The 25,337-nt window shown below is 44.4% G+C and overlaps 2 protein-coding genes across 2 annotated transcripts; both read right to left on the bottom strand.

The window, feature by feature from the left end:
• Positions 1–11,452: 11,452 nt before the first annotated feature.
• Positions 11,453–12,383, bottom strand: LOC123088017 (early nodulin-93-like). The gene is made up of 3 exons (XM_044510150.1): positions 12,103–12,383; positions 11,922–11,983; positions 11,453–11,847 (listed from the first exon to the last, which is right to left on the bottom strand). Exons 1-3 carry the CDS (start codon positions 12,164–12,166, stop codon positions 11,662–11,664), a joined length of 312 nt encoding a protein of 103 aa, XP_044366085.1. The 5' UTR covers positions 12,167–12,383; the 3' UTR covers positions 11,453–11,661.
• Positions 12,384–15,670: 3,287 nt separating this feature from the next.
• On the bottom strand, positions 15,671–16,683 carry LOC123088019 (early nodulin-93). The gene is made up of 3 exons (XM_044510151.1): positions 16,420–16,683; positions 16,230–16,291; positions 15,671–16,149 (listed from the first exon to the last, which is right to left on the bottom strand). Exons 1-3 carry the CDS (start codon positions 16,481–16,483, stop codon positions 15,964–15,966), a joined length of 312 nt encoding a protein of 103 aa, XP_044366086.1. The 5' UTR covers positions 16,484–16,683; the 3' UTR covers positions 15,671–15,963.
• Between the last annotated feature and the right edge of the window lie 8,654 nt (positions 16,684–25,337).

Raw genomic sequence — 25,337 nt, 5'->3', positions numbered from 1 at the left:
TTCCGTAAAAGAGCAAAGAGTTGTATTCATGTATGATTTTTTGATTGTTTTCTGAGGAATTGAGCACACACAGAGAATGATTTACCCCGGCTGTGAGGGCGTTTTGGATATCCAACTGCAATATCGAGCTTTGCCCATGGGGTGCGAGTGCGGGAGAAAGGCGTTGTTGATATACACGAGGGTATATGTTTTATTTTATGCTTTTGGAAGGATGGTGTTGTAAGGGTTGGACCATATATATATATATATATATATATATATATATATATATATATATATATATATATATATATATATATATATATATATATATATATATATATATTTGAACTGAGGAAGAAACCCAGACTTAAATTAGATAAGCATGCAACATATTACAAAAGAACCCAACAGTAAGTAGAAATTATAGCCCAGGCGAGAAACTTTGCAAATAGGACCCCAACAGATGAAACTAAAAAGCAATCAAGTCTTTGGCGCCTGCTTCGATCCTGGCCCGGATCCATTGCCGTTGGGGAAAAGACCATTTCAATATATGACTTTGGTATTCATGCAAAACAAAACAGTGTGCATCCCTGAATTAACAAAAAAAAGCCTGCCAATAGTAGTTGGTTTCTACTAATTGGTGATATACTCCTTTACCCAATAAATGGTTTAAAAAAATTATGTTCTCTACGAAAATAAAGCATGTCGCCATGACACGGATGATCTTGACACAATGTACGACCAACAGAATGATAAAACAGATATTCCCAAAGGCACACACTGCAGACTCATGAGGTCAACGTGTATGCTTAGTTACTCTTTTTTCTTAAATCAATGCAGCAAAATAATCTAGTTTCCAAAAGAACTAAAGTAAACATAATCTTAAGTCTCTTTGCGGTATATTCCGAGCAAGATATATAATAATATCCTCCCATTTTATTAAGTAAGTAACTAGTACAATAACCTCTTGAAAGTAGCATCACAAATATTCAGGATTACATAACACATGAACCACATATATCAATTATATGTTGAGCTTACTACTTGGGGGAAAATAAAACCACACATCAAGATACAATGGATGGTGCGGGTGAATTGGCCAATCCGCTACCGAACCCGCAACAACAGATGTTCCTAGGGCAGCACACTGGATTGTACCCCACCGGTCTAGCAGCTGCATGTGCTAGTTGCCATCATCATGAGCAAGCAGACTTGCGCCATGAGAAAAACAATGATCACTTCGAAGATGCCATTGTTCGCCATTGCCTAAGAACACAGAACAACAGAAAATATATAATTATGCAATAGTCTGTCAACCAGTATGTTTTTGTGGTCATGAGGGGCACCGTCCAGTCGCCTTATATAGATGTGGTGGCAACAAGGTTATCCCTATCCAATTAATGTCATTAATTGACATGTTTCATTTTTCTTTGGATAAAAGTTATCTTTCTTCAAATAAATGGCAAATAGTTCCTCTATCCCTAAATATAAGACTTTCTAGAGATTTCACTACAAACAACATACGGATGTATATAGACATAGTTTAGAGTGTAGATTCACTCATTTTGCTCCGTTGTAGTCCATATTAAAATCTCTAAAAATATTATATTTAGGAACAGAGGGATTAAATCCTATGAAATTTCATTACTAGTCTACCGAGAAATCATCAATAGCCACGGTCATGTTGTCTTATAGATAGGGCTTACTCCCCTAATTTCATAATAGAGTGCATATTATTTTTGATTGATTACACTTTGTTCTAGTTTATAAGAAGGAAATATTAACATGTATGATAGCAATCAATATCCCCAAACCCATCATGAAAAAAAGTTCATATTATACTTTTGGGAAGAATCAGTTTGTGCCACTGCCAATGTTGTATATTCGAGTTCTGCCACTCAATTTTCCATATTTCGGTCCGGGCACTAACGATTGTGAAAAAAAATTGGTGTATGAAACTGCACGTAATCTCCATCGGTTGCCGTCAACTTTGCGTTGTTTCATTCCATTTTGGACCCATCACTTCACCACATCAACTGCAGCCACAAAAAGACTCGATTAACCCTTTCGGGTGATGTGCGGGCCAAATATTGCACCATAATTTCCATTTCCACTCCGACGTGGGCCCACCAATATTGGCGACAAGACCCTTTGAGTGTCCGTCGATGTGGGGGCCCGCCATTGGGGCCACAATTCCCATTTTGCCCCTCTGATTCATGTCTTTCTCCACTGCGGGCTCACCTGCAGTGCTCTATAGTGACACGTCCCTAAATTTTGGTTGTTAGACCCTCCTTTTCACCACCACCTCGAGTCTTGTCCTCCCGCTGATCTGTCACCGCATTGTTGCTTCCACGACCTCCATTCGCCCGGATCTCGGCGGCATGGTACGGCGGCCTCTGGAGCCTGGTGAAGGTGTCATTTCTCCTATTGGGTAAAGAAATAAACCATTGTCTTGTGTTGTTTTGTGATTCTCCTTTTGTGTTGCGAATAGCGTGGTCATGCTATGCTACTTTGCGTAGGTTGGTGCCACCCAGCAGCTCCATGAAGTTATTGAAGATTCAGCATGGGTGTCACACCGATCGCCTACCCGATGGTAGCTTGACAATTAGTGACATGTTTTCCTGTCAAATGCCTTTAGATGCTACCATAGTAACACAGAGAGATCTGATTAAGCAATTTGATAAGTTTAGGACGGATATGGGAGCTCCGGTTGTAGAAGCTCTTACTTAACAAATTCAACACATGATGAGGACATCAATACCATTGTTACACCCACAGCCCCTGCTGCTATACATACTGGACCAATTACTAGAGCTCGCGCACGCCAACTAAATTACCAGGTACTTTCGTTTCTTGGTAATGATTCTAATGTTCATGAGAATATGATGCTGCCTAAATTGGATACATTTGTTTTGCTTACAAATGAAGGGCCTACCTTGGAGAAGGATGAACATTGGAGCAAGACCAAGCATGGAGATGATGGCGTGCGCAAGGGGAACAAGAACGGAGTTACAAGTGATGATTTCAGGTCTTTGAAGCCACCATAACGAGTGCATGAAGCCTTGGACGAAATATACAAGATGTCACTTAATAAATTTCGTCAGAGGCTATTATAGGTGTCGCGTCACCTTTTTATTGGGCCAGGCCCATGTAATTTCTAAATACATAAGTATATGATATTTTTAGAGTCTGTATGTGTGGGGAAACAAGAGATAGGGTTGATTTCGGACCCCTCCACCAAGGGCCACGAAATTTCCCCTCTCTTCCTCCATATATACAGCCCTTAGGGCACCGTTTAGACTTTGAGGTTTTGTTTAGATTAAAGTTCGCCATAGCTACAACTTCGCGTACTTCGTTTGTGTTCAACGACCAGACAAAGGCGTCACAGAACCCCACCTTGATCAATAAAGCTTTCATCTTATATTCGCAATATCCAGATTGCAATCTCAGTTTCTTGCTTGTTCTTCGTTTGCTCGCAGGAAACAGACCCTCGTGGTCAGGTTGATCGTGCTCTGGTGTGGTCAATAACCTCTCGGAGTTGGTTTAGCGATTGCTAAGGCGCGACGTCCTCGCATGTTCGTAGTCGGATCGTCAAAGTCGACTTCCACCAAAGCGATATCCATCATCTCATCGAAAGACGGGACACCTTTGCCTCTATCAAGTGGTATCAAATTTCCAGGTTGCTCGTTGAGATTTTACAGTTTTTCGTAGTTTAGATCGAGTCTTTTCTTCATACCTATAGTCCACGAAAAAGCCACAAAAAAATTTAGGGTTAGTTCATCATATCCGAACCAGTCTGAGCCATTGCATGATCTCTTCTGTATTTGCGTTGTTGAATTTGCGGTTGCATCGTCGTGTCTAGTTGCTGGTCTTAGTGTCTAGTCCTTTAGAGTTTCGAGTTCTGTTCACAAGTTGTCATGCCGCTGCCGCATCATCATCATCACCGCTGCCATATACCACCATCGTCATCACCGCTGCCATATACCACCATCATCATCACCGCTGCCATATACCACCATCATCATCACCGCTGCCATATACCACCATCGTCATCACCGCTGCCATATACCACCATCATCATCACCGCTGCCATATACCACCATCGTCATCACCGCTGCCATCTACCACCATCGACATCACTGCAGCCATATACCACATATCCACCTCCATCACGCTAATCCGAGTCCACCTGCAACATATATCTGCCACCAGTCCGAGTTCCACCAGATTCATCTTCACCACCAGTCCGAGTTCCACCAGATTCATCTCCGCCACCAGTCCTAGTCCGAGTCCAGTATTTGTTGCTTTGTTTTCGACTTCCAGATCACGCCATACTCCGAGTCGTGATAGACAAGGACTCCCGAACTTTCGTGTTACCCGCAGTAGAAAAATAGCTCCAGTTTAAAAAAACTAAGTCTGGAAAATTCTGGCTAGGCAGTTTCTAGACCATTTGTAGACTTTTTCAAAAAAATTGTTGCGAAGCAAAAAAAAAGAAAAAAGTGCAAAAAAAAGAGAGAAAAAATTCAGAGTATGCTCCTCCCTTGTTTACGTGCAGCGCCGTGATTTTGTTAGTGTTCTAGGCTCGTGTCTCTAGCACAGTCTAGCCTAGGACCAGCACAGTACCGTCGTTGAGCGTTTATTCAACTTTGCATCTCTGAATTGATTATTGCTGACCCTTTTTGCTACCATATTATAAGCCTTTCCAGCTCCACATACATCTACGTCGTGCGTTTGATTCTCCCTGGTAATCGCTCTATCCAAGCTTTGAGAGTTTTGACTATAACGGTTGCCGATCACCACCTGCTGCTGGGTAAGAACTGGTAAGAATTTAAAATTCGCTTGAAGGATTTGTGACACACCACCACCACCACCGCTTCCTAGTAGTCTGTAGAATCATATTATTTTGTGTTTCTATTGCTGCTAACCATGCCAGGATCACAAGCCGATTAGACTGATTGGGAGAACCTGACGAACAAACAGCTACATGATAAATTTCAACAAATGATGAGTGGATAGGTGCAAGATGTGCGAAACAGATTTGACGAGGCCATGGAGAAGATAGATGGCATTGAGAAGACGTTCAAAACAAAGCTTGATAGCAAGTTTAATGAATTGCTCGCGCGTTTTCCACAACCACCGCCGGCTGCACCTATTGCACCTCTGCAACAACAACAACAACGCCTCCTTCCGAATCAGTATGGACAAGCGAAGCGTGTTCCTATTGAGGATGGCCAAACTTCTGGTGTTGTTGTTCCTGTTGTTGATGCTTCTTTGGCTCATGCTACTGCTGCTGCTGGTACCCAGGAGGATGATGAGTATGCGGGCGATTATGAGGATGAGGTTGATCAAAATCAAAACTACGTGCAACCACCAGCACCACCACCAGCAGGTCGACCTCAGGTATATATTCGTAATGGTAGGTCTGCACCACCACCTCAGGTACGAGATGATGTCCATATTCCCAAACTGAAATGAATATTCCACCATTTGAGGGTAGATATGTTCCTGATATATATCTTACATGGGAGTTAGAAACTGAACAACGTTTTACATGTTTACAATATCTCGAGGAGAGACGGGTTGCTGCTGCTGTTTGTGCTTTCACTAGTTTTGCATGTGTATGGTGGTCTGAACATTGTAGATTATATCCTATTCCAGCTACTTCGGCTGCTTTGAAAACTGCTATGCGTACTCGTTGGGTTCCACCATATTATCAACGTGAATTGCTTCAAAAATTGCAGCGTTTAAGACAAGGAAAAATTTCTGTAGAGGAATATTATCAGGAATTACAAACTGGCATGATTAGATGTGGTATTGTTGAGGAGAATGAAGCTATGCTTGCGCGTTTTACGGGTGGATTAAATAGAGAGATTCAGACTATTCTAGAATATAAGGAGTATACTAATATCACTCGTTTATTCCATCTTGCTTGTAAAGCTGAACGTGAAGTGCATGATTGACAAGCAATGGCGCGCACTAACTTTTCTGCAGGTCGACCTTCTTCATGGACACCGCGTGCATCTTCTACTTCCACTACACCAGCAACTCCATCAGGTGCCATCTCCAGCCATGATACAAGAAAGCAGGCACAACCACCATCATCTGCCAAGAGCGCACCTGTCGGGCCTGCATAGAGCTCTTCTTCTTCCATGGGATCAACAGGGCACACAAGTGATATTATTTGTCGTCGTTGTAAGGGAAGAGGTCATTATGCGCGAGAATGCAAATCTCAGTGTGTGATGATTGCTACTGAGGATGGTGGGTATGAGTCCGCTAGTGACTATGATGAGGAGACTTTGGCTCTTATTACACGTGAAGAACATGGTGGAGATGATTCTGATCATGAGACGCAATACATGGCTCCTGAAGACGCTGACATATATGAATGTTTAGTTGCTCAACGTGTTTTGAGTGTGCAGGTCACACAAGCTGAGCAAAATCAGAGGCACAATTTGTTCCATACCAAGAGAGTTGTGAAGGAACATTCTGTGCGCGTCATCATAGACGGAGGGAGCTGCAACAACTTGGCTAGCATGGAGATGGTGGAGAAGCTTTCTCTCACCACAAGACCACATCCACATCCTTACTACATCCAATGGTTCAACAACAGCGGCAAGGTTAAGGTAACACGTACTGTTCGTGTGCATTTTAGTATCTCTACATATGTTGATTATGTTGATTGTGATGTGGTACCTATGCAAGCATGTTTCTTATTACTTGGTAGACTATGGCAATTTGATAAAAATTCTGTACACCATGGTAGAAACAATCACTATACTCTTGTTCATAAGGATAAAAAAATTACTTTGCTTCCTATGACTCCTGATTCCATTTTGAAAGATGATATTAATAGAGCTGATAAAGCAAAACAGGAGAAGAATAAGAGTGAAAATCAGATTGTGGCAAAAGAATTTGAGCAACAAATGAAGCCTAATAATAAACCATCTAGTGTTGCTTCTGAAATTAAATTGAAAAGTGCATGTTTATTTGCCACCAAATCTGATATTGATGAGCTAGATTTCAGCAAATCTGTTTGCTATGCTTTTGTGTGCAAAGAGGCATTATTTTCATTTGAGGACGTGCCTTCCTCTTTGCCTCCTGCTGTCACTAACATTTTGCAGGAGTTCGCTGACGTCTTTTCACAAGACGTGCCACCGGGATTACCGCCTATTCGAGGGATTGAGCGTCAGATTGACTTAATTCCCGGTGCTTCACTGCCAAACCGTGCGCCATACCGTACCAATCAAGAGGAGACGAAGGAGAGTATGCGTCAAGTACAAGAGCTTCTCGACAAAGGTTATATACGCGAATCCCTTAGTCCTTGTGCTGTTCCTATTATTCTAGTGCCGAAAAAGGATGGTACATCACGTATGTGTGTTGATTGTAGAGGCATTAATAATATTACTATTCGTTATCGTCATCCTATTCCTAGGCTAGATGATATGCTTGATGAATTGAGTGGCTCTACAATATTCTCCAAAGTTGATTTGCCTAGTGGATACCATCAAATTCGTATGAAATTGGGAGATGAATGGAAAATAGCATTTAAAACTAAGTTTGGATTATATGAGTGGTTAGTCATGCCTTTTGGGTTAACTAATGCACCTAGTACTTTCATGAGATTAATGAACAAAGTTTTACGTGCTTTCATTGGACGATTTGTGGTAGTTTACTTTGATGACATATTGATTTATAGCAGATCTTTGGAAGAACATTTGGAACATTTACGTGTTGTTTTTATTGCTCTACGTGATGCATGTTTGTTTGGTAACCTTGGGAAGTGCACCTTTTGCACCGACCGAGTATCTTTTCTTGGCTATGTTGTTACTCCACATGGGATTGAAGTTGATAAAGCCAAGATTGAAGCTATTGAGAGTTGGCCGCAGCCCAAAACGGTCACACAAGTGAGGAGTTTTGTTGGCCTCGCTGGATTCTATAGGCGTTTTGTAAGAGATTTCAGCACCATTGCTGCACCTCTCAATGAGCTTACAAAGAAAGATGTGCCTTTTCTGTGGGGTACCGCACAGAAAGAAGCCTTCACGGTATTGAAAGATAAGTTGACACATGCTCCTTTACTCCAACTTCCTGATTTTAATAAGACTTTTGAGCTTGAATGTGATGCTAGTGGAATTGGATTAGGATGTGTGTTATTACAAGATGGCAAACTTGTTGCATACTTTTCTGAAAAATTGAGTGGGCCTAGTCTGAATTATTCTACTTATGATAAAGAATTATATGCTCTTGTTCGGACTTTAGAAACATGGCAACATTATTTATGGCCCAAAGAATTTGTTATACATTCTGATCATGAATCTTTGAAACATATTAAAAGTCAAGCTAAACTGAATCGTAGACATGCTAAATGGGTTGAATTCATTGAGACTTTCCCTTATGTCATTAAACACAAGAAGGGAAAAGAAAATGTTATTGCTGATGCATTGTCTCGTCCCTATACTATGCTTTCACAACTTGACTTCAAAATATTTGGTTTGGAGACCATCAAAGATCAATATGTGCATGATGCTGATTTTAAAGATGTAATGCAGAATTGTAAAGAAGGAAGAATGTGGAACAAGTTTGTCGTTAACGATGGATTTGTGTTTCGTGCTAACAAGCTATGCATTCCAGCTAGCTCCGTTCGTCTTTTGTTGTTGCAGGAGGCGCATGGAGGAGGATTAATGGGACACTTTGGCGTGAAGAAGACGGAGGACGTACTTGCTACACATTTCTTTTGGCCAGAGATGAGACGGGATGTTGAGCGTTTTATTGCTCGCTGCACTACATGTCAAAAAGCTAAGTCACGACTCAATTCTCATGGTTTATATATGTCTTTGCCTGTACCTAGTGTTCCTTGGGAGGATATATCTATGGACTTTGTTTTAGGTTTACCTCGAACAAAGAAGGGGAGGGATAGCATATTTGTTGTCGTGGATAGATTCTTGAAAATGGCACACTTTATACCATGTCATAAAAGCAATGATGCTGTTAATGTTGCTGATTTGTTCTTTCGTGAAATTATTCGCTTGCATGATGTGCCAAATACTATTGTTTCAGGTCGTGATACTAAATTTCTTAGCCACTTTTGGAGATGTTTATGGGCTAAGTTGGGGACTAAACTGCTTTTTAGTACTACTTGTCACCCCCAAACTGATGGACAAACTGAAGTAGTCAATAGAACATTGTCTACTATACTTAGGGATGTTTTGAAGAGTAATAAGAAAATGTGGGAGGAATGCTTGCCTCATATTGAATTTGCTTATAATCGTTCATTGCATTCTACTACTAAGTTGTGCCCTTTTGAAGTTGTGTATGGTTTCCTACCTCGTGCACCTATTGATTTGTTGCCTCTTCCATCTTCGGAGAAGGTTAATTTTGATGCTAAACAACGTGCTGAATTGATTTTAAAAATGCATGAGTTATCTAAGGAAAACATTGAGCGTATGAATGCCAAATATAAACTTGCTGGAGATAAGGGTAGAAAACATGTTGTGTTTGCACCTGGAGATCTTGTTTGGTTACATTTGCGTAAGGATAGATTTCCTGATTTGCGCAAATCAAAGCTCATGCCACGTGCTGATGGTCCCTTTAATGTGTTAGAGAAAATAAATGATACTGCATATAAACTTGAGTTGCCTGCAGATTTTGGGGTTAGTCCCACTTTTAACATTGCAGATTTGAAGCCTTATTTGGGTGAGGAAGATGAGCTTCCGTCGAGGACGACTTCATTTCAAGAAGGGGAGGATGATGAGGACATCAATACCATTGTTACACCCACTGCCCCTGCTGCTATACATACTGGACCAATTACTAGAGCTCGCGCACGCCAACTAAATTACCAGGTACTTTCATTTCTTGGTAATGATTCTAATGTTCATGAGAATATGATGCTGCCTAAATTGGATACATTTGTTTTGCTTACAAATGAAGGGCCTAGCTTGAAGAAGGATGAACATTGGAGCAAGACCAAGCATGGAGATGATGGCATGCGCAAGGGGAACAAGAACGGAGTTACAAGTGATGATTTCAGGTCTTTGAAGCCACCATAACGAGTGCATGAAGCCTTGGATGAAATATACAAGATGTCACTTCATAAATTTCGTCCAGAGGCTATTATAGGTGTTGTGTCACCTTTTTATTGGGCCGGGCCCATGTAATTTCGAAATACATACGTATAAGATATTTTTAGAGTCCGTATGTGTGGGGAAACAAGAGATAGGGTTGATTTCGGACCCCTCCACCAAGGGCCACGAAATTCCCCCTCTCTTCCTCCATATATACAGCCCTTAGGGCACCGTTTAGACTTTGAGGTTTTGTTTAGATTAAAGTTCGTCATAGCTGCAACTTCGCGTACTTCGTTTGTGTTCAACGACCAGACAAAGGCGTCACAGAACCCCACCTTGATCCATAAAGCTTTCATCTTATATTCGCAATATCGAGATTACAATCTCAGTTTCTTGTTTGTTCTTCGTTTGCTCGCAGGAAACAGACCCTCGTGGTCAGGTTGATCGTGCTCCTGCGTGGTCAATAACCTCTCGGAGTTGGTTTAGCGATTGCTAATGCACGACGTCCTCGCACGTTCGTAGTCGGATCGTCAAAGTCGACTTCCACCAAAGCGATATCCTTCATCTTATCGAAAGACGGGACACCTTTGTCTCTATCAACACACATAGTTTTAAAGCCTTAAATCCAACCCAACAAGAGGGAACTTTCGTAGATTCTACATATGTTTCTATTTTTTGGATATCTCACATGCACACTTACACGCGGATGCGATATGAATGTATATCAACTCGCGACCAAGAAAAATGTTGACGTGTCTCTGGTCTCGAGAAACACCTCAAACCTAAGCAGGGGGACTCCACTAGTACACAAAGCTTGTTTCAAAACTGCTAAATTTTCCATCCTTATTTGCCAAGGCATCCAATAAGCCGTATCAAAAGATTTAAAGTGTGAGGTCAGGTGGCATGATCCTCAAGTGCATTTCGGGACAAAACAGAGGAGAGTAGTATGGTATCTAATGAATGAACTATTCCCTCCATACTGGTGCATTAAGGCACATTCCAAAACCAAGTAATTCTAAAACACTTAGACGTGGTACTTAACTCCCACTTCCTTTCTTGTTTTTTAATATGAATAAAGGAATCAACCTATAAAAGACATATGAGACGTGTATGCTTTTAATGACTTAAGACTGTCTAGCACGACATGCAATAATATTGATTAGCTAATAAACATTAAGTTATCTTGTTTTCCCCTCTGTCTTGATCACGATGCATAAACTTAGATGACTAATACACCGGTACGAAGAAAGTAGTAGTCTAGTGTTCTCTCTGTTTTTTGCAATGCTCCGACGCATGTCAAATGGTAATCACAAACAATAAATAAGTGCGATGAGTGAGTGCACTTGAACCAAAGTTGTAGTACAAAAACTGGTTGTTATTAATTCACGATCCCTGGAAAGATGACAAGATGGAGAACATGGCCACATTATTCCATACATCACTGTCACATAATTAGTTATTGCTCGCAGAGAACAGCAGTACACCACCATTCGCGCTGCAGGTATCGCCTCGCCTGATCGCACCTCACTGAACAATTGAACATTATACAGGGCTAAAGGCCGACTGGCGACGGGCGTACATGGTTTATTGCGCACTACTAATGGATCTACTGTCTAATTTAGTTGAAGGAGGTGTTCTTGAGGTGCTCTGGCGCCGTCTCGTACGAGTGCTTCCTGGCCATGGAGAGGATGGTCTTGTCGGCGACGATGAAGTAGGCCATCCCGGCGACGGTGGAGATGATGAGGGCCTGCCCGGTCGGGTTCAGGTGCGCCTTCGCCCACGGCAGCATCCTCACGCTCGCCAGCTGAAATTACAGGTGACGCATTCATGAGATATGTGCTATGAACTCTGGAACTGAAGAACTGAACGGCTACTTACTGTGGGCACTGCGGCAGCGACGGTGGCGACGGCCGCCGCCTTGGCTCCCGCCATGGCAGCCTCTGCAGTTTCGGATCAACGTAGGGAAATGTTAATCCAGGTCAGGTTTCAGCACAAGCATAGGCTGCAATGGGTGGGATATACGAGCAGAGCAGTGCTGGCCTGAGGCCCGAACCGTTACCTTTGGAGCAGCGCTTGGCGGCGGCGAGCCTCTGGTCGAGGTAGGCGCGGGTCACCGTCGACATCTTGGCGGGAGCAGAGCTTGGTGGCAAGAGATCCGAAGGAAGTGGACTAGCTAGTAGTATCAGTTGAGTGAATGCGAGTGAGATGAGATGGGCAGAGCGAGGTGATCCGGCGGGATTTATAGGTTGCAGGAAACCGCTCAACCAGCGTGCGGCCGGGCAGGAAGACGACCTGATACGGTGGGAAGCCAGCAAGACCGTGGTTTTTTTGGTGCGGCAGAACACAAGTGGCGGGCTCTGCAGCGGATCGACCCATCGGGGTTGCCGGGGAGCGTGTTGGTGCGTAGGATAACACGTAGGAGCATGTGCGTGAGAGCAGTATCTGTCTGCGTGCACTCCGTTTGTTGGCGACCTGTGTGGGCGCTCCCAGTATACGGTCAACCCGTCGGCGATCCAATTCCGCGAGCGCCTGATCCTTTGTTTGGCGGGGTCGGCCTCACCATCGTGCTTTTTATATTACTCAAAATAAAGCATCAAATGAATACAATAAAAATGAGCACATTTTCGGCTTCTAACACACACTCTATTGTCCTTTTATTTTATTTAGAGTCATTCTCCGGAAATCCAATTTGGCTCCCAGGAGCATGTGCTCCTGCGTGTGAAAAACAATTTTTTGAAATGTTACAAAAATTCCAACAATTATTTTATGTATTTATACTTAGATCCAAATGCTACTGCAAAGTTTTGGGCAAAAAGGTTAAACATTTTGGCCTATGAAAACAAAACAAATATGAACATCAAATGCTGCCCCAAAATGTCACCCCAAATTTGGTTTTTCACCGATGAAACACTGATATTCCGAATCGCATGAAATTTGTCAAGCAAGGTTGCGACACTAACACGAACATCCATAAAAAATCAGAATTTTTTAAAAACGATTTACAACCTTTTTGGCGGTACCGCTCATCCAGGAGTAAATGCTCCCAGTAGCCAAAACGCTCCTCCCATGTCTTTTCTTACTTAATAGATGAGGCAAATAATTTATCTTTAATTAAAAATAACTTAACATTTCACGTAGGATAGATGATGCAATATTATGCTTTTTGTGTAGGCATGTTTGCCTACACCGGTTGTGGCGTTGTTTCTCCCGCCACTGATTGATTTGTGCTGAATTTTATTACTCCTACTCACAATTGTTTATAATAAATATAAATATGGATGTGTGAATTATTAAGATGAAAAGGCAGAAGCAAATGATTCGATGGTTAGGAGAACAGTGGTATCCTAGCCCACCAAGATTCCAATTCTAGAATTGGCATTGGTGATTGCATTTTTCTAGATTTATTTTAGTCTTTCCTGCAAAAAAAAGATGAAGAGGTAGGAAACTAGTTATTCTTTTCCACACACAAAAGCATCCCGATACAATTCCGTGAAAATCTTGGTAATGTTACAATATCTACAGCTGCATATTTCAAAAGTGACCCCATATGTTCGCAAATGCATCTGGACCCATCCCTGGACAGAGCCGGGTCACCCTTCATTTATCTTTCGCTGCAACCATAAGAGCATCTGTAGCAGACCCCTCAAAACGCGTAGACCCGTAAAATCCCGACGACTGTACGGGCTCGCCCATTTTTTTTGTCCAGAACAGAGCCCGTATTCTCGCCCGGCCCGTAAAACATTTTATGGTGGCCCGCAAGCCGTCCCCGGACGCGGTATATCTACGGGTTCGCGGCGCCGATACGGGTCGAAACCCTATCCCCCGCCGCCGCGATTCCCCAATCCTCCCCAATCCCCCTTCTATTTCTCGTCGCCGGTGAGTCCAGTCCCGCCACCGAATGCCACTATGTGGGGCGGAATGTGGAGCTCCGGCCGCAGCTTCGGCGGGAGGGACGACCCCGAGCGCCAGCGGCGTGTCCGAGCTGAAGGCGCGAGGAAGCGCGCGGCAAAGAAGTACACCAACCACGACCTCCACTCCCTGGAGTCGCTCCTCCTCCGTGAGATGGAGGAGTACGACCGCCGGTGCGGGCTCCTCCTCCATCGGGGGTCCAGTCCCCGCACGCCGCACCTCACACTGGTGAAAAGGGAGCCGGTGGATCTCCCGGCCATCTGCGTCGTGAAGCGGGAGCTCGAGGCGAAGCCGGTGCTGTCGGGCGGTGGCGTCATCGGGCCGAAGGATCCCCCCCCCCGGGGGGGGGGGGGGGGGGCGAGGCGGACATCTTCGAGTGGGCAATCATGGTGCACAGTGTGCGGGGGGAGGAGGAGGGGCGCCGACAATCCCTTGTGAACCTCGACGATGTCCTCCTCGAGCAGGAGCTCGCGAAGAAGGAGTTCGTCGACAACCAAGACACACGGCGCCGCGAGAAGAAGGCGCGGGACGACATCTACGTCGACCTCGTTTCCGACGACTGATGATGTCCGCCGCCGCAGTGTCGCCACCGCACCATGATGGCTCCGATGAGCCAATTTTTAACTGTAGGGTTACGGTGGCTGCCTATCCTCCTAGCTATTTAGTGTAATTTAGTGTATGTATGAACTATGTATGCTGATCAAGAACTATGAACTCTTCTATTTCTTCCGCGAAGTCTTGAATTCAAAATTTACAGTTCCATTTACGGTTTCTGTTCTTTCGCGGAGGTTTTCGGCCCGTATCCGAGGCAATGAGCGAACTTTAAACTGAGTTTACAGGTCCTCGTTTTCGGGGTCTGCTAGAGATACTCTAAACCTCAAATCTCATCCTCTACTTTTTTTATGCTACATCATGGAACATAAAATTAAACCACGTACTACATCGTACATAGATCAAACTATCCTGGTTGTACTTGTCGTTGGAGATGAGACAACCTCCGTGTCGGAAATGTTGAATGGACTCGCCTCATGGTCGTTGGCCGCAGTTCACGACATCCCTCGCAAGCGATGGCGGCAATGCGTCCTGCAAGAGGCGATTAACACCCTGCTCATGGAGATCGACGCGGAGACGGACGAAGATGGGGCAGAAACATCACAGACGTCGCCAGTTCCTCGTTGGTCGCGCCGCTAGCACGGTTCGTGCCTAACCGTAATGGCCACGAGGCCGATCCATCCATGCCCGGCAACGTCCACATGATGGACTCTGGCCGGGAAGAACATGATGTGGGCAAGTCTCGGGTCCCATGTGAGTCGTGTCCCATCTTATATTCTTCCCCTCCGGCAACTTCACTTCACAAAAGCTTGCGGCCACTGAACTTGCCAGACATGGTAAAGACATGATGTTATATTCTTCCCCTCCGGCCACTTCACTTCACAAAAGCTTGCGGCCACTGAACTTGCCGGACATGGTAAAGACATGATGCGGAACACGAAGGCCTCCACGACCGACGAATATTTAGACCGGGGTAAACAGTGTCGTCCGGTTTTGTTTAGTTGAAATATATCTAAAATGTAATGAATTTGACCTGGATTAAATGAAAATCGTTTGATCTATATGAGCTTTATCTAGTTTGCTTAAAATCTATTTGAAATGTGCCTGGACGTTTGATGGATTAGCGTCAAATGACCGGCTCACAAACGGGTATAGTGTCCGTTTTAGGGGTCGGCGTCGGAGATTCTTTTTTTATGCTCTGCCACATGTAAGATGAGTGATGGCAGATGAACTAGAGTTGTACAAATACTAGTATTCATTTATCCAAGAATACTAGCTGGATTACATGGTAACTTCATGAGATAAGTGCTTGCACGGATAGAAGCGCGAGGCCTGATCTGCATCGCCTCGCCTCTCTCGCTGAACATCATACTAGTATCATTCAGCAGACACGTACGGCCGTACGGGCCGGCGTGTAGTTTATTGCGCACTACTACTAATTATTGAAAGTATAGCCTAATTAGTGGAAGGAGGTGTTCTTGAGGTGGTCCGGCGCGTCCTCGAAGGAATGCTTCCTGGCCATGGAGAGGATGGTCTTGTCGGCGACGATGAAGTAGGCCATCCCGGCGACGGTGGAGATGATGAGCGCCTGCCCGGCGGGGTTCAGGTGCGTCTTGGCCCACGGCAGCATCCTCACGCTCGCCAGCTGAAGTTACAGATAACGCATTCATGAGACATGCTATGAACCGTGCAAGGATTTCGTGGAAGAACTGAATGGCTACTTACTGTGGGGACTGCGGCAGCGACGGTGGCGACGGCTGCGGCCTTGGCTCCCGCCATGGCAGCCTCTGCAGTTTCAAATCAACAGAGACATGTCAGTTACGATCAAGTTTTGAGGGGATAGGCTGCGACGCGGACAGCAGAAGGACACGAGCGTTGCTGTCCGGCAGGACCGGCGGGACATCGTTTTGGTTACCTCTGGAGCAGCGCTTGGCGGCGGCGAGCCTCTGGTCTAGGTGGGCACCGGTCACCGTAGACATCTTCGTGGCCGTGGAAGAGAGCTTGGTGGCACGAGATCCGAAGGAAGTGAGCTAGGTAGTGAAGTCAAGTAAGCAGTGTGAGTGAGATGAGCTAAGATTGGCAGAGCAAGGTGCTCCGGCGGGATTTATAGGTTGCTGGAAACCGCGCAACCGGCGGGCGGGAAGGATGGCGAGTTGATACGGTGGGAGGCAAGACCGTGGTTTTGGTAGAACCGGGGGGCGGTGCGGCGGGGCAGAGCACAGGTACAGTGGCGTCGCCTCGTTGGTCATATTAAAATGGGAGCACGCGATGGGCGGGCGCTCTACTAGACTCTGCACCGGATAAGAGGAGGCAGACGTCCATCGGGGTTGGCACGGAGCGTGCGTAGGATAACACGTATAGGTAGGACCATGTGCCGATGTGCGTAAGTGCAGTGTCAGTCAGCGTGCACTCCATTTCTGTCTGTGTGAGCGCTCCTTGTTTTTGGCCTAGCTCGCCTAGCCGCGTCGGCAATCGTCAACCCCAGTTTGGCCGGCCTCCCTCAGTCCCTCCTCGGCATAATGCTAATTGATTTGTTAAATTGGTAAAAGACTTTCATTTTTATTAATTAAGAAAAAAATTGCACGAATAACTTCATAGCTGCACGCAGGCGACCAGCGACCCCGACTCGCCGAAGTACACCATGAGCAAAGCAATCATCCCAAATCGATGCACGAAACCAATATTCACTAGTAGGAAAAACGGGCACTAGAAGCAGTTATGAACAAACAGAACGACATCACCTGTAATACCCAAACCGGTCTTTGGACGTGCTGAAATCAAGTTTAAAAAGCAAAGGCCCCTTTAAAATCAAGACCTTTAGGTTATTCATGCATAATGAGTGATTTTAACAAAGGACAACTTAGTAAGACCAAGTCTAACCGATCCTCTATCGGGCTATAAGGGAGGATAAATTGGATTTTCCTTCTTTATGCTGCACATAGCCGAAGTACTAGGGTGGATAAATTTTACTCATCCGGCTATCCAACCCCTAAATTTACTCCTCCTGGAGGCGGCCGAGTAAAATCTGGGGCCACCCCCTAAGACCGCGCCATCCCCACTCTGTGGCCACCCTATTCCTCCGGCACCCCTAGGTGACCACCCGCAGCCTAGGCCACCCACCTCCCCCAGCGACCTCGCCTCCACCACTGGCTTTTCATCGGGTCGCCGCCTAGTGCCACGTCCCATCCCGAGCGCCTGTGGCATGAGCTTTCGGCATGACCTCAAGCTGCAGCTCATGCTGCCATCGTGCCACGCAGCACCACACTCACTGCCGGGGCCCATCTCGCAGGCAGTCGGCGACGCCATCTAGCTTCAGCTTTCCTTAGGCCTGTCCAACGGAGGAGTTCAGGCCCTTCAGGCACTACATGGTCGAGCCCGGTGGCGGGGTGCAGTCCTCCGTCAGGCCTCGTTTGATACAGGAGGATCGAGAGGGTTTCGAGAGGATTAACCCCGCGGGGCTCAAAAACCTCGACAAACTTTGGCGGCCCATTTGTTTCACGGGGTTTGCACAACCCAACCCCCTCGATCCCCCTTCGATCCCCTCCTATCCACGCGTCTTTCAAGCCTCGAGGGCACCCGCAGGGAACGAGACGGGCGAGACGCACCGAGACAGAGCATCGTCCCGCCGCCACCAAGAGGAGGAGTCCCGCTGCCGGATCTTCATCGCCCCGCCGCCACCAGATCGTCGACGCGCTCCTCCACCGGTTCTTCCCGAGCTGAATCCTCCAGTCCTCCACTTCTCCATCCCCTCCCCTGCAAACCCTAGGTCCGTGGCGGGGGACACGCCTTCTTCCTCCTCCCATGGAGTGAAGAACTTGTCCAGCTCCATGCGTATCCAGCTCCACCTGGTGACTGCTGTCAATCCCTGTCGTGGATCTGCCTATCTAGAGATATATGTAGCACTAGATGGAAAATCGTTGGATGGATGGATATATCGTTTGATGGATAATCGTTGTCAGGGTCTAGGAAAGTTGGAAGCCACCCAATCGGTGCTCCCTGTCGCCTGAATTCGAATCTTGCTAGCTTGCTTTGTGAATCCTTCTCATCATTACCTATCACCTGAATATATTGGGACTAATTAACTGCTCTAAATCAAGGCCTTGTCTCCATTGCAAACTCTTCAATTGGCCAATTCTTGTTTGTTTGAGGAACAAGCTCTGAATAAATGCACTGTCGCCTGTATTTTCTTCTTCTTTTCAGAACCTAATTCTCACGTATTTTCTTGTCCCCCAAACACCAGGAAATCATGATCTTGGATGCTTTATGTGCATGAAACTTACCCTGTACAAAGTCATCTACAAATGAAATTTCAGTATTATCGCATCATTTGTAGTTTTCACTCTTACATTACATTTTTAGTCCTCCATGATAATATGCTTGTTATATCTTGATTGTTTTACACCAGTTAATAATTATCTCCTCTTATTCTTGCATCCATCTTGCTAGTTTCATTTCTTGCCATGGGTGCCACTGCTTAATGTTAGCTTGGTAATATTAATCATCTGAGGCTGCAGCAAAGATTCTGAGTGCCACTGATTCTTTGAGCTTTGGAAGTTGTCAAAATTGCATTTTTAACTATAGTATAGTAATCTTGCAAACCCAGTGTACCAATCCCTATGTACCAAATAGTAGGGGTATGTGAGGGGTTTGGGGAAATGGGGGAATTTAAGAGGATTGGGTGAAAGGGAAGGATTCACCAAATCATCTTCAATCCCCACCTCTCAAAACCTCCTCAATCCACCTCTACCAAACAAGGCCTCAGGGGGAAGCAACAGGAGCTGCAACACGCGATGGGGGACGAGGCGGGGTGCAGGACGAGCAGGATCATGCGAGTAGCAAGCCGTGCTGGCCGGTGATTAGCAATGTTTAGCTTGCCAGCAGAAGCAACACGCTGCAATTGGCAATGGCTGGCTTGCCATCTTGGTGGCAGTTTTTGTCAACATCTGCATCCTGGTCAGCTATGTGTTTAATCCGTGTTCCTCGCCGTCGGGGTGCTCGCCATGTCGGAGTCCCCAAGCAGACGCACACCATGTTCAACGAATTGCATAATAAGCCAATTAAAAGTTTTACTCTGTTATATTTAGAGGATCGACTATGTCCGGCCAAAAGTTAGTGGAGTAAATATAATCCACCAAGCTTTGCTCGGACGGATCCTCATCTATTTTGTAGGGGATCGGTTAGAGTTGGCTTAAAACGTAGGTGGGAGGGGAGTAAACGGTGTAGTTTTGCGATCATGATGAAACGACTCAACATTTGTCTCTCACTTGCCCCATATCCAACTTATCGTGACGAACAATACAAGTGTCATTGAACGTACCTCCTCTTAATATTATCTCCAATTTGTTTGGTAACTGGCTAGGTGGGGTTGAGCCCAATATTACGACACAAATTAGTTTGTGCATTAATTTGTGCTATTTGGAACTATCGGAATGATTGTGTTTTTAACAAGACAAATAGCACAGGCTTTTTGCAGGTTATCTACCAGGCAACTGGCTGGATCCCTAAGTGGTCATTACTGCACCGTGTGGTAGAGAGCGGGCTTATGGTTTTTGGGTGCAACCCATGGGAGATGGTTGCACGGGCTACTACAACCTGTTTAGATGGTGGTCCGTTAATAAGATAGGTGTTCAGGCATAGTCCTATTTTACCAGTTGTAACTATTTGTTTGATTTCTTGTTCTTGTTTGGCAATTTGAGATGTTACTCATACTTTGAGACCCGATACTTTTTAATAAATGACTGTGTGCATCGCTTGATGCAGAGGCCGAGACTGGTGGGGGTTAGAACTAAACTCGGGCATGAACAGACAGGGCCCAGCCGGGCTTGACATTCGGGGTGGGCTCGGGCCTTGTTTTGCAACCTGGAAGATAGTTCAGGCCGAGCTCAGGCTTCTCTTTATCTGTATTTCGGGCCGGGCTTTCGGGCTTTGGGCCAGGCTTGCACGTGCGTACAATAAAAACAGCGTCCGAGCCGGGCTTGATTTCGGGCCGGGCTCGGTCTTGAAAACAGAGAGTATTTTGGGCTTCGAGCCAGGCTTGAGAAATGAAGGTTAGGCTTTTACAAGCCCGGCCCGACCAGGCGTTTGCCCAGGTTTAGTTAGAACAATCAAACTGCCTACAAATGGTTGGTAATAACAAACAGCATCTAGTGTCGAAACCACGTGCGCATAGTGAGTAGCTTGGGGCACAAACTTCGCTTCTCTTTGTCTATGGGTTCTCTGCCTTCACTTAATTTTTCGTCCATTTTCCTTATGTGAGACCCTATACCAAACCTCTAGGACCAAAGCGGTATCTTGACCTCACCCGCAGATCGAGTTCGGCCACACCATTGAGGAAGGCCTCCGCCAACGACCAAGACCATCGATCGCAAATCCAATGGACAGTGCTATGCGTGGCCATGGAATATATGGAGATTGTTTGCGGTTGATGATCTTCTTAATGGGGAGAGGAAGAAACTGTGTAGTGCCCATATTGAGATGGGAGTTTTCTTTCTTCTTTTGAATTGTTGAGACTAGAGAATGAACTGTAATTTTGTAGGGTTCTATTTTTACAACAAAGTTTTGAGTGATTATTATTTGTGCTTACTAGAATGGAGCAAAATTCTAGCGGTAATAACTTAGTCCCACCAGATGTGTGGCTTATAATTACTGTTTATTTTTTATTAATGTGAGAAAAAATTAAAATATCTACACCGCAATAATTTGGTCCCACCAGATGAGCAGTTCGTATTTCCTGATTAACCATGGGAATTTCGAAGGTGTCTCTAATTAGTATAGTAATAGATTAATATATAGATTACACATGTAGGATCCACGGCAAACAATCCCTTCGTGCTCCATCAAAGAATAAAAAGTTGTATTTATATACTAGTTATTTGACTGTTTTTTAGGAATTGAGCACTCACTTGAAAAATGTAGAGAATGATTTACCCTGGCTCTAAGGTGTTCTGGAAATCCAAAGGCGACATCGAGCTTTGCTCACGCCGTATAAGTCCGGAAGGAAGACGCCCTTGATATAACCCAGGATATGTTTTCTATTTTTCTTCTGTTGTAAGGATGGTGTTGTAAGGGTTGGACAATTTTAATACATGGCCTCGGCCTTCTTGCAAAAAAGGAAGAGAGTGTGGATCCCTTGATTCATAAACAAGCATCGCCAACAGTAGTTGGTTTCTACTAATTGGTGATGTACTCCATCACTCAATAAATGCTACAAAAAGTTATGACCTCTGTGAAAAATAAAACATGTTGCCACGACCCAGACAATCTCGACAAATGGAGGACCAACGGAACGATAAAACAGAAATTCTCATAGGCACGCACCTCACCACTGGTTTTTTGCCATAAAGCAATGTGTCCAAGTAATCTTGTTTCCAAAAGGAATAACGTAAACATAAATTTGAATCTCTTTGTTTAACACAATATATATAATAATCTCCTCCCATTTTATTACATAAGTAGCTAGTACAATATCTTCTTGAAAATAGCATCACAAATATTCAGGAACAAGTAACACATGAGACAATAAAACTACATATATCATTTATATGTCGAGCTTACTACCTCGAGGAGACAATAACACCACACATCAAGGCTCAATGGATGGTGCGGGTGCATTGGCCAATGCGCCACCGAACCCGCAACAGTAAATGTTCCTAGGACAGCACACTGGATTGTACCCCACTGGTCTAGCAGCTGCATGTGCTGCCGGTGCTGCCATCATCATGAGCAAGCAGACTTGCACCATGAGTAACGCTATGATCACTTGGAAGATGCTATTTTTTGTCATTGCCTAAGAACACAGAACAACTGAGAATATGTAATTATGCAATAGTCTATCAATCGATATGGTTTTTGTGGTCATGATTTGTACCGTTCAGTCGTCTTATGTAGATGTGGTTGCATTAAGGTTGTCCTTATCCAATTAATGTCATTAAACGGCATGTTTCAGTTTCTTTTGCATCAAGCTTATCCTTATCCGACCCACAACAAAAGGTTATCCTTATCCAAATAAATGCCAATAAATCCTATTAAATGACATGAGTAGTATAGAGAAATCATCAATAGCCATGGTCATGATATTTTATAGATATGGCTTACTCCCTACATTTCAAAATAGAGTGTATATTACTTTTGTCTGATTACGCTTTGATATAGTTTATAGGAAAGAAGTATGAACATATACATTTCCAATCAATATCATCAAACCCATGAGGGATTTTTTTAATATTATATTTATGGAAAAATAGGTTTGTGCCGCTGCCAAAGTTGTATATTTGAGTCTTGTCACTCAAACTTCCGTATTTTAGTCCACGCCACTTGCGATTGCAAAAGAATTAGATGTATGCCCCACACATCATCTCATTCCATCTGGGACCCACTACTTCGCCACATCAACCGCAGCGACGAGAAGACTCCGGCCGATGTGGAGGCACACCGTTGAGGCCACAATTTCCATTTTTCCACTTTGACATCGTGCCACCAATATTAATAAGGAGCCCTTTGACCATTCCAACCGATGTGGGGGAACGTAGTTGAGGCCATAATCTCCATTTTTGCCAACCTGATGTCTTTGTCTGTTGTGGGCCACCTCTAGCCGTCGATAGTGGCGCGTTCCTAAATATTGGTGGGTAGGGGCCCTCTTCTTCCCACCACTTCGAGTCACGTTCTCCCACTGTTCCGCAACCACCGCCACCTCGATGTTCTCATGATCTCCGCTCAGACAGATCTTTACGACGGCCAGGGCCTCTGGAGCCTAGTGAAAGCATCGTTTCGCCCATGGGGGTAAGAAATCCACCATTATCTTGAACCTTTTTGACGATTCACATTTTTTCTATTCGAATATCGCACTCATGATTTTCTACTTTGCGTTGGATTGTACCTCCAAACAACTTCTTGATGTTCTTGAAAATTCTGCATGGGTGTTACACCCATCGCTTGACCGGTGGTAGCTTGGAAATTAGTGGCGGGTTTCACTATCAATTGCCTATAGACGCTATGTTAGTAAGTCAGAAGGACCGAATTAAGCAATTTGAGAAGTATTACTATCATCCCAACGAGCATTACCTGATGAGGCACTATGACACTAGAGAAATTTATTGACGTAGCTGATGATGATTGTTTGTTGTTGATGTTTGGTAGACACGTGTCTATGAGGACCATGTGGATGTTGTTTCATGCTGTTAACAATTAGACTTGGTAAGATTTACCCACTAATGATGAGAAAACTTATCGACATGTGTATGTGGCTGGCTATTTGACTGACGACGACAAGGAATAGGCAATGGCATCTCACAGTCTAGAAGAAGAAGATGATAGGTCTGTAATCTCCTTAGGTAGGGCGACTCTAATATGAAAGCAGAGACTATCATTGATTCCGTGGAGGACTGTAGATAAGCACTTGCAACTTATGGCTATAGAAGGGAGTTTGAGTTTATCACTAAAAAAGATTAACCAAAAAATGCTTAGGGCGCATTGTAGGCAAACAAAATGTTGTAAATGGCGATTGCATGCACAGGCAATGAAATATGATCACCAATTTTAGGTAATCCCCTATGTATAATGGGTATTTTCATATGTTATTAATGTTGTTCTCCCTATGATATCATAATTTTTGTCCATTTCAGGCCAAGGTTAACACCGAGTCACACCCTGCCCTACTCTGCTGTCAAGCGAGAGACTTGGACCTGCTTCATCATAGTGGAATGCATATGAGCAAGAGTGGGAAATCAATTGCTGGAAGAGAAGAAAGACTATGCCACTTTCATTGTATTATTCTTCTACATTCCGAGGATGCTGCATGATGCAAAATGGACGTATCAGTACACAATGCTCGTAAGTGAGGAATTGAGTAGTATAAGTCTTCCTCCCGAGGATGCTGCATTCCCAATTCAGGCTTCGCAGCATTTAAGGAATCTTTCATCAACAAAGTCCCACTCCAAGACACGAAGATTTGAATAACCGACTGGGACTCCCAAGTATTTCATTGGGAAGTTCCCAATATTACAATTAAACAACTCCGCATAAAAGGCCAGCGTGTCCTCATCCCCCCCCCCCCCAACACATAGAACTTCGCTCTTGAGGAAATTGACTTTTAGGCCTGACATAAGCTCGGTCATATATAGCAGAAGTTTCAAGTTTACAACAGCATCTTTATTATGTTCTATGCATATCACAGTATCGTCTGCGTATTGTAAGATAGCTACTCCCCATTCAATCAGATTAGGAGCCAACCCAGTAAGGAGTTTTTCTTTTTGAGCATTAAGGATCATCTTCGGTAGGGTCTCAACAGCTAGGTTGAATAGAAAAGGAGAATAGGGGCCGCCTTGGCGTACTCCTTTGTGGCTTTGGAAATAAGGGCCCACTTCATTATTTAGTCTAATACTCACTGTGCCATTGTGTAAAATTTTCTCCACCCATCCACACCGGGTTTTACCAAAGCCACGGTTACGATGATATTCCAGAAGGAAATCCCAATTAATCTTGTCGTAGGCTTTTTCAAAGTCCGGTTTCAAGACCAACCCCACTTTTTCTTGTGATGTGTGTGGTGAAACACCTCGTGGAGAGTAAGGTTCCCATCCATTATGTTTCTGTGCTTAATGAATGCATTCTGATGCCGGCTGATTAGCTTATCAACATAAACAGCCACCCTATTATCAAGCACCTTGGTGATTAGCTTATAGGGACACCGAAGTAAGCAGATGGGACGATATTGTTGGATTTTTTTAGCCCCATTCATTGTTGGGAGTAGGGTAATCACTCCATAATTCAAGCATTCAATATCCAACGTGTTGTCATGGAAAGCTTTAAAAAGACACATTATGTCATTTTTTTACAAAA

Source organism: Triticum aestivum, chromosome 4A (assembly GCF_018294505.1).
Source record: "Triticum aestivum cultivar Chinese Spring chromosome 4A, IWGSC CS RefSeq v2.1, whole genome shotgun sequence".
NCBI lineage: Eukaryota > Viridiplantae > Streptophyta > Magnoliopsida > Poales > Poaceae > Triticum > Triticum aestivum.
The sequence above is the reverse complement of the archived record's forward strand: the minus strand, read 5'-3'. Positions and strand labels throughout refer to the sequence as shown.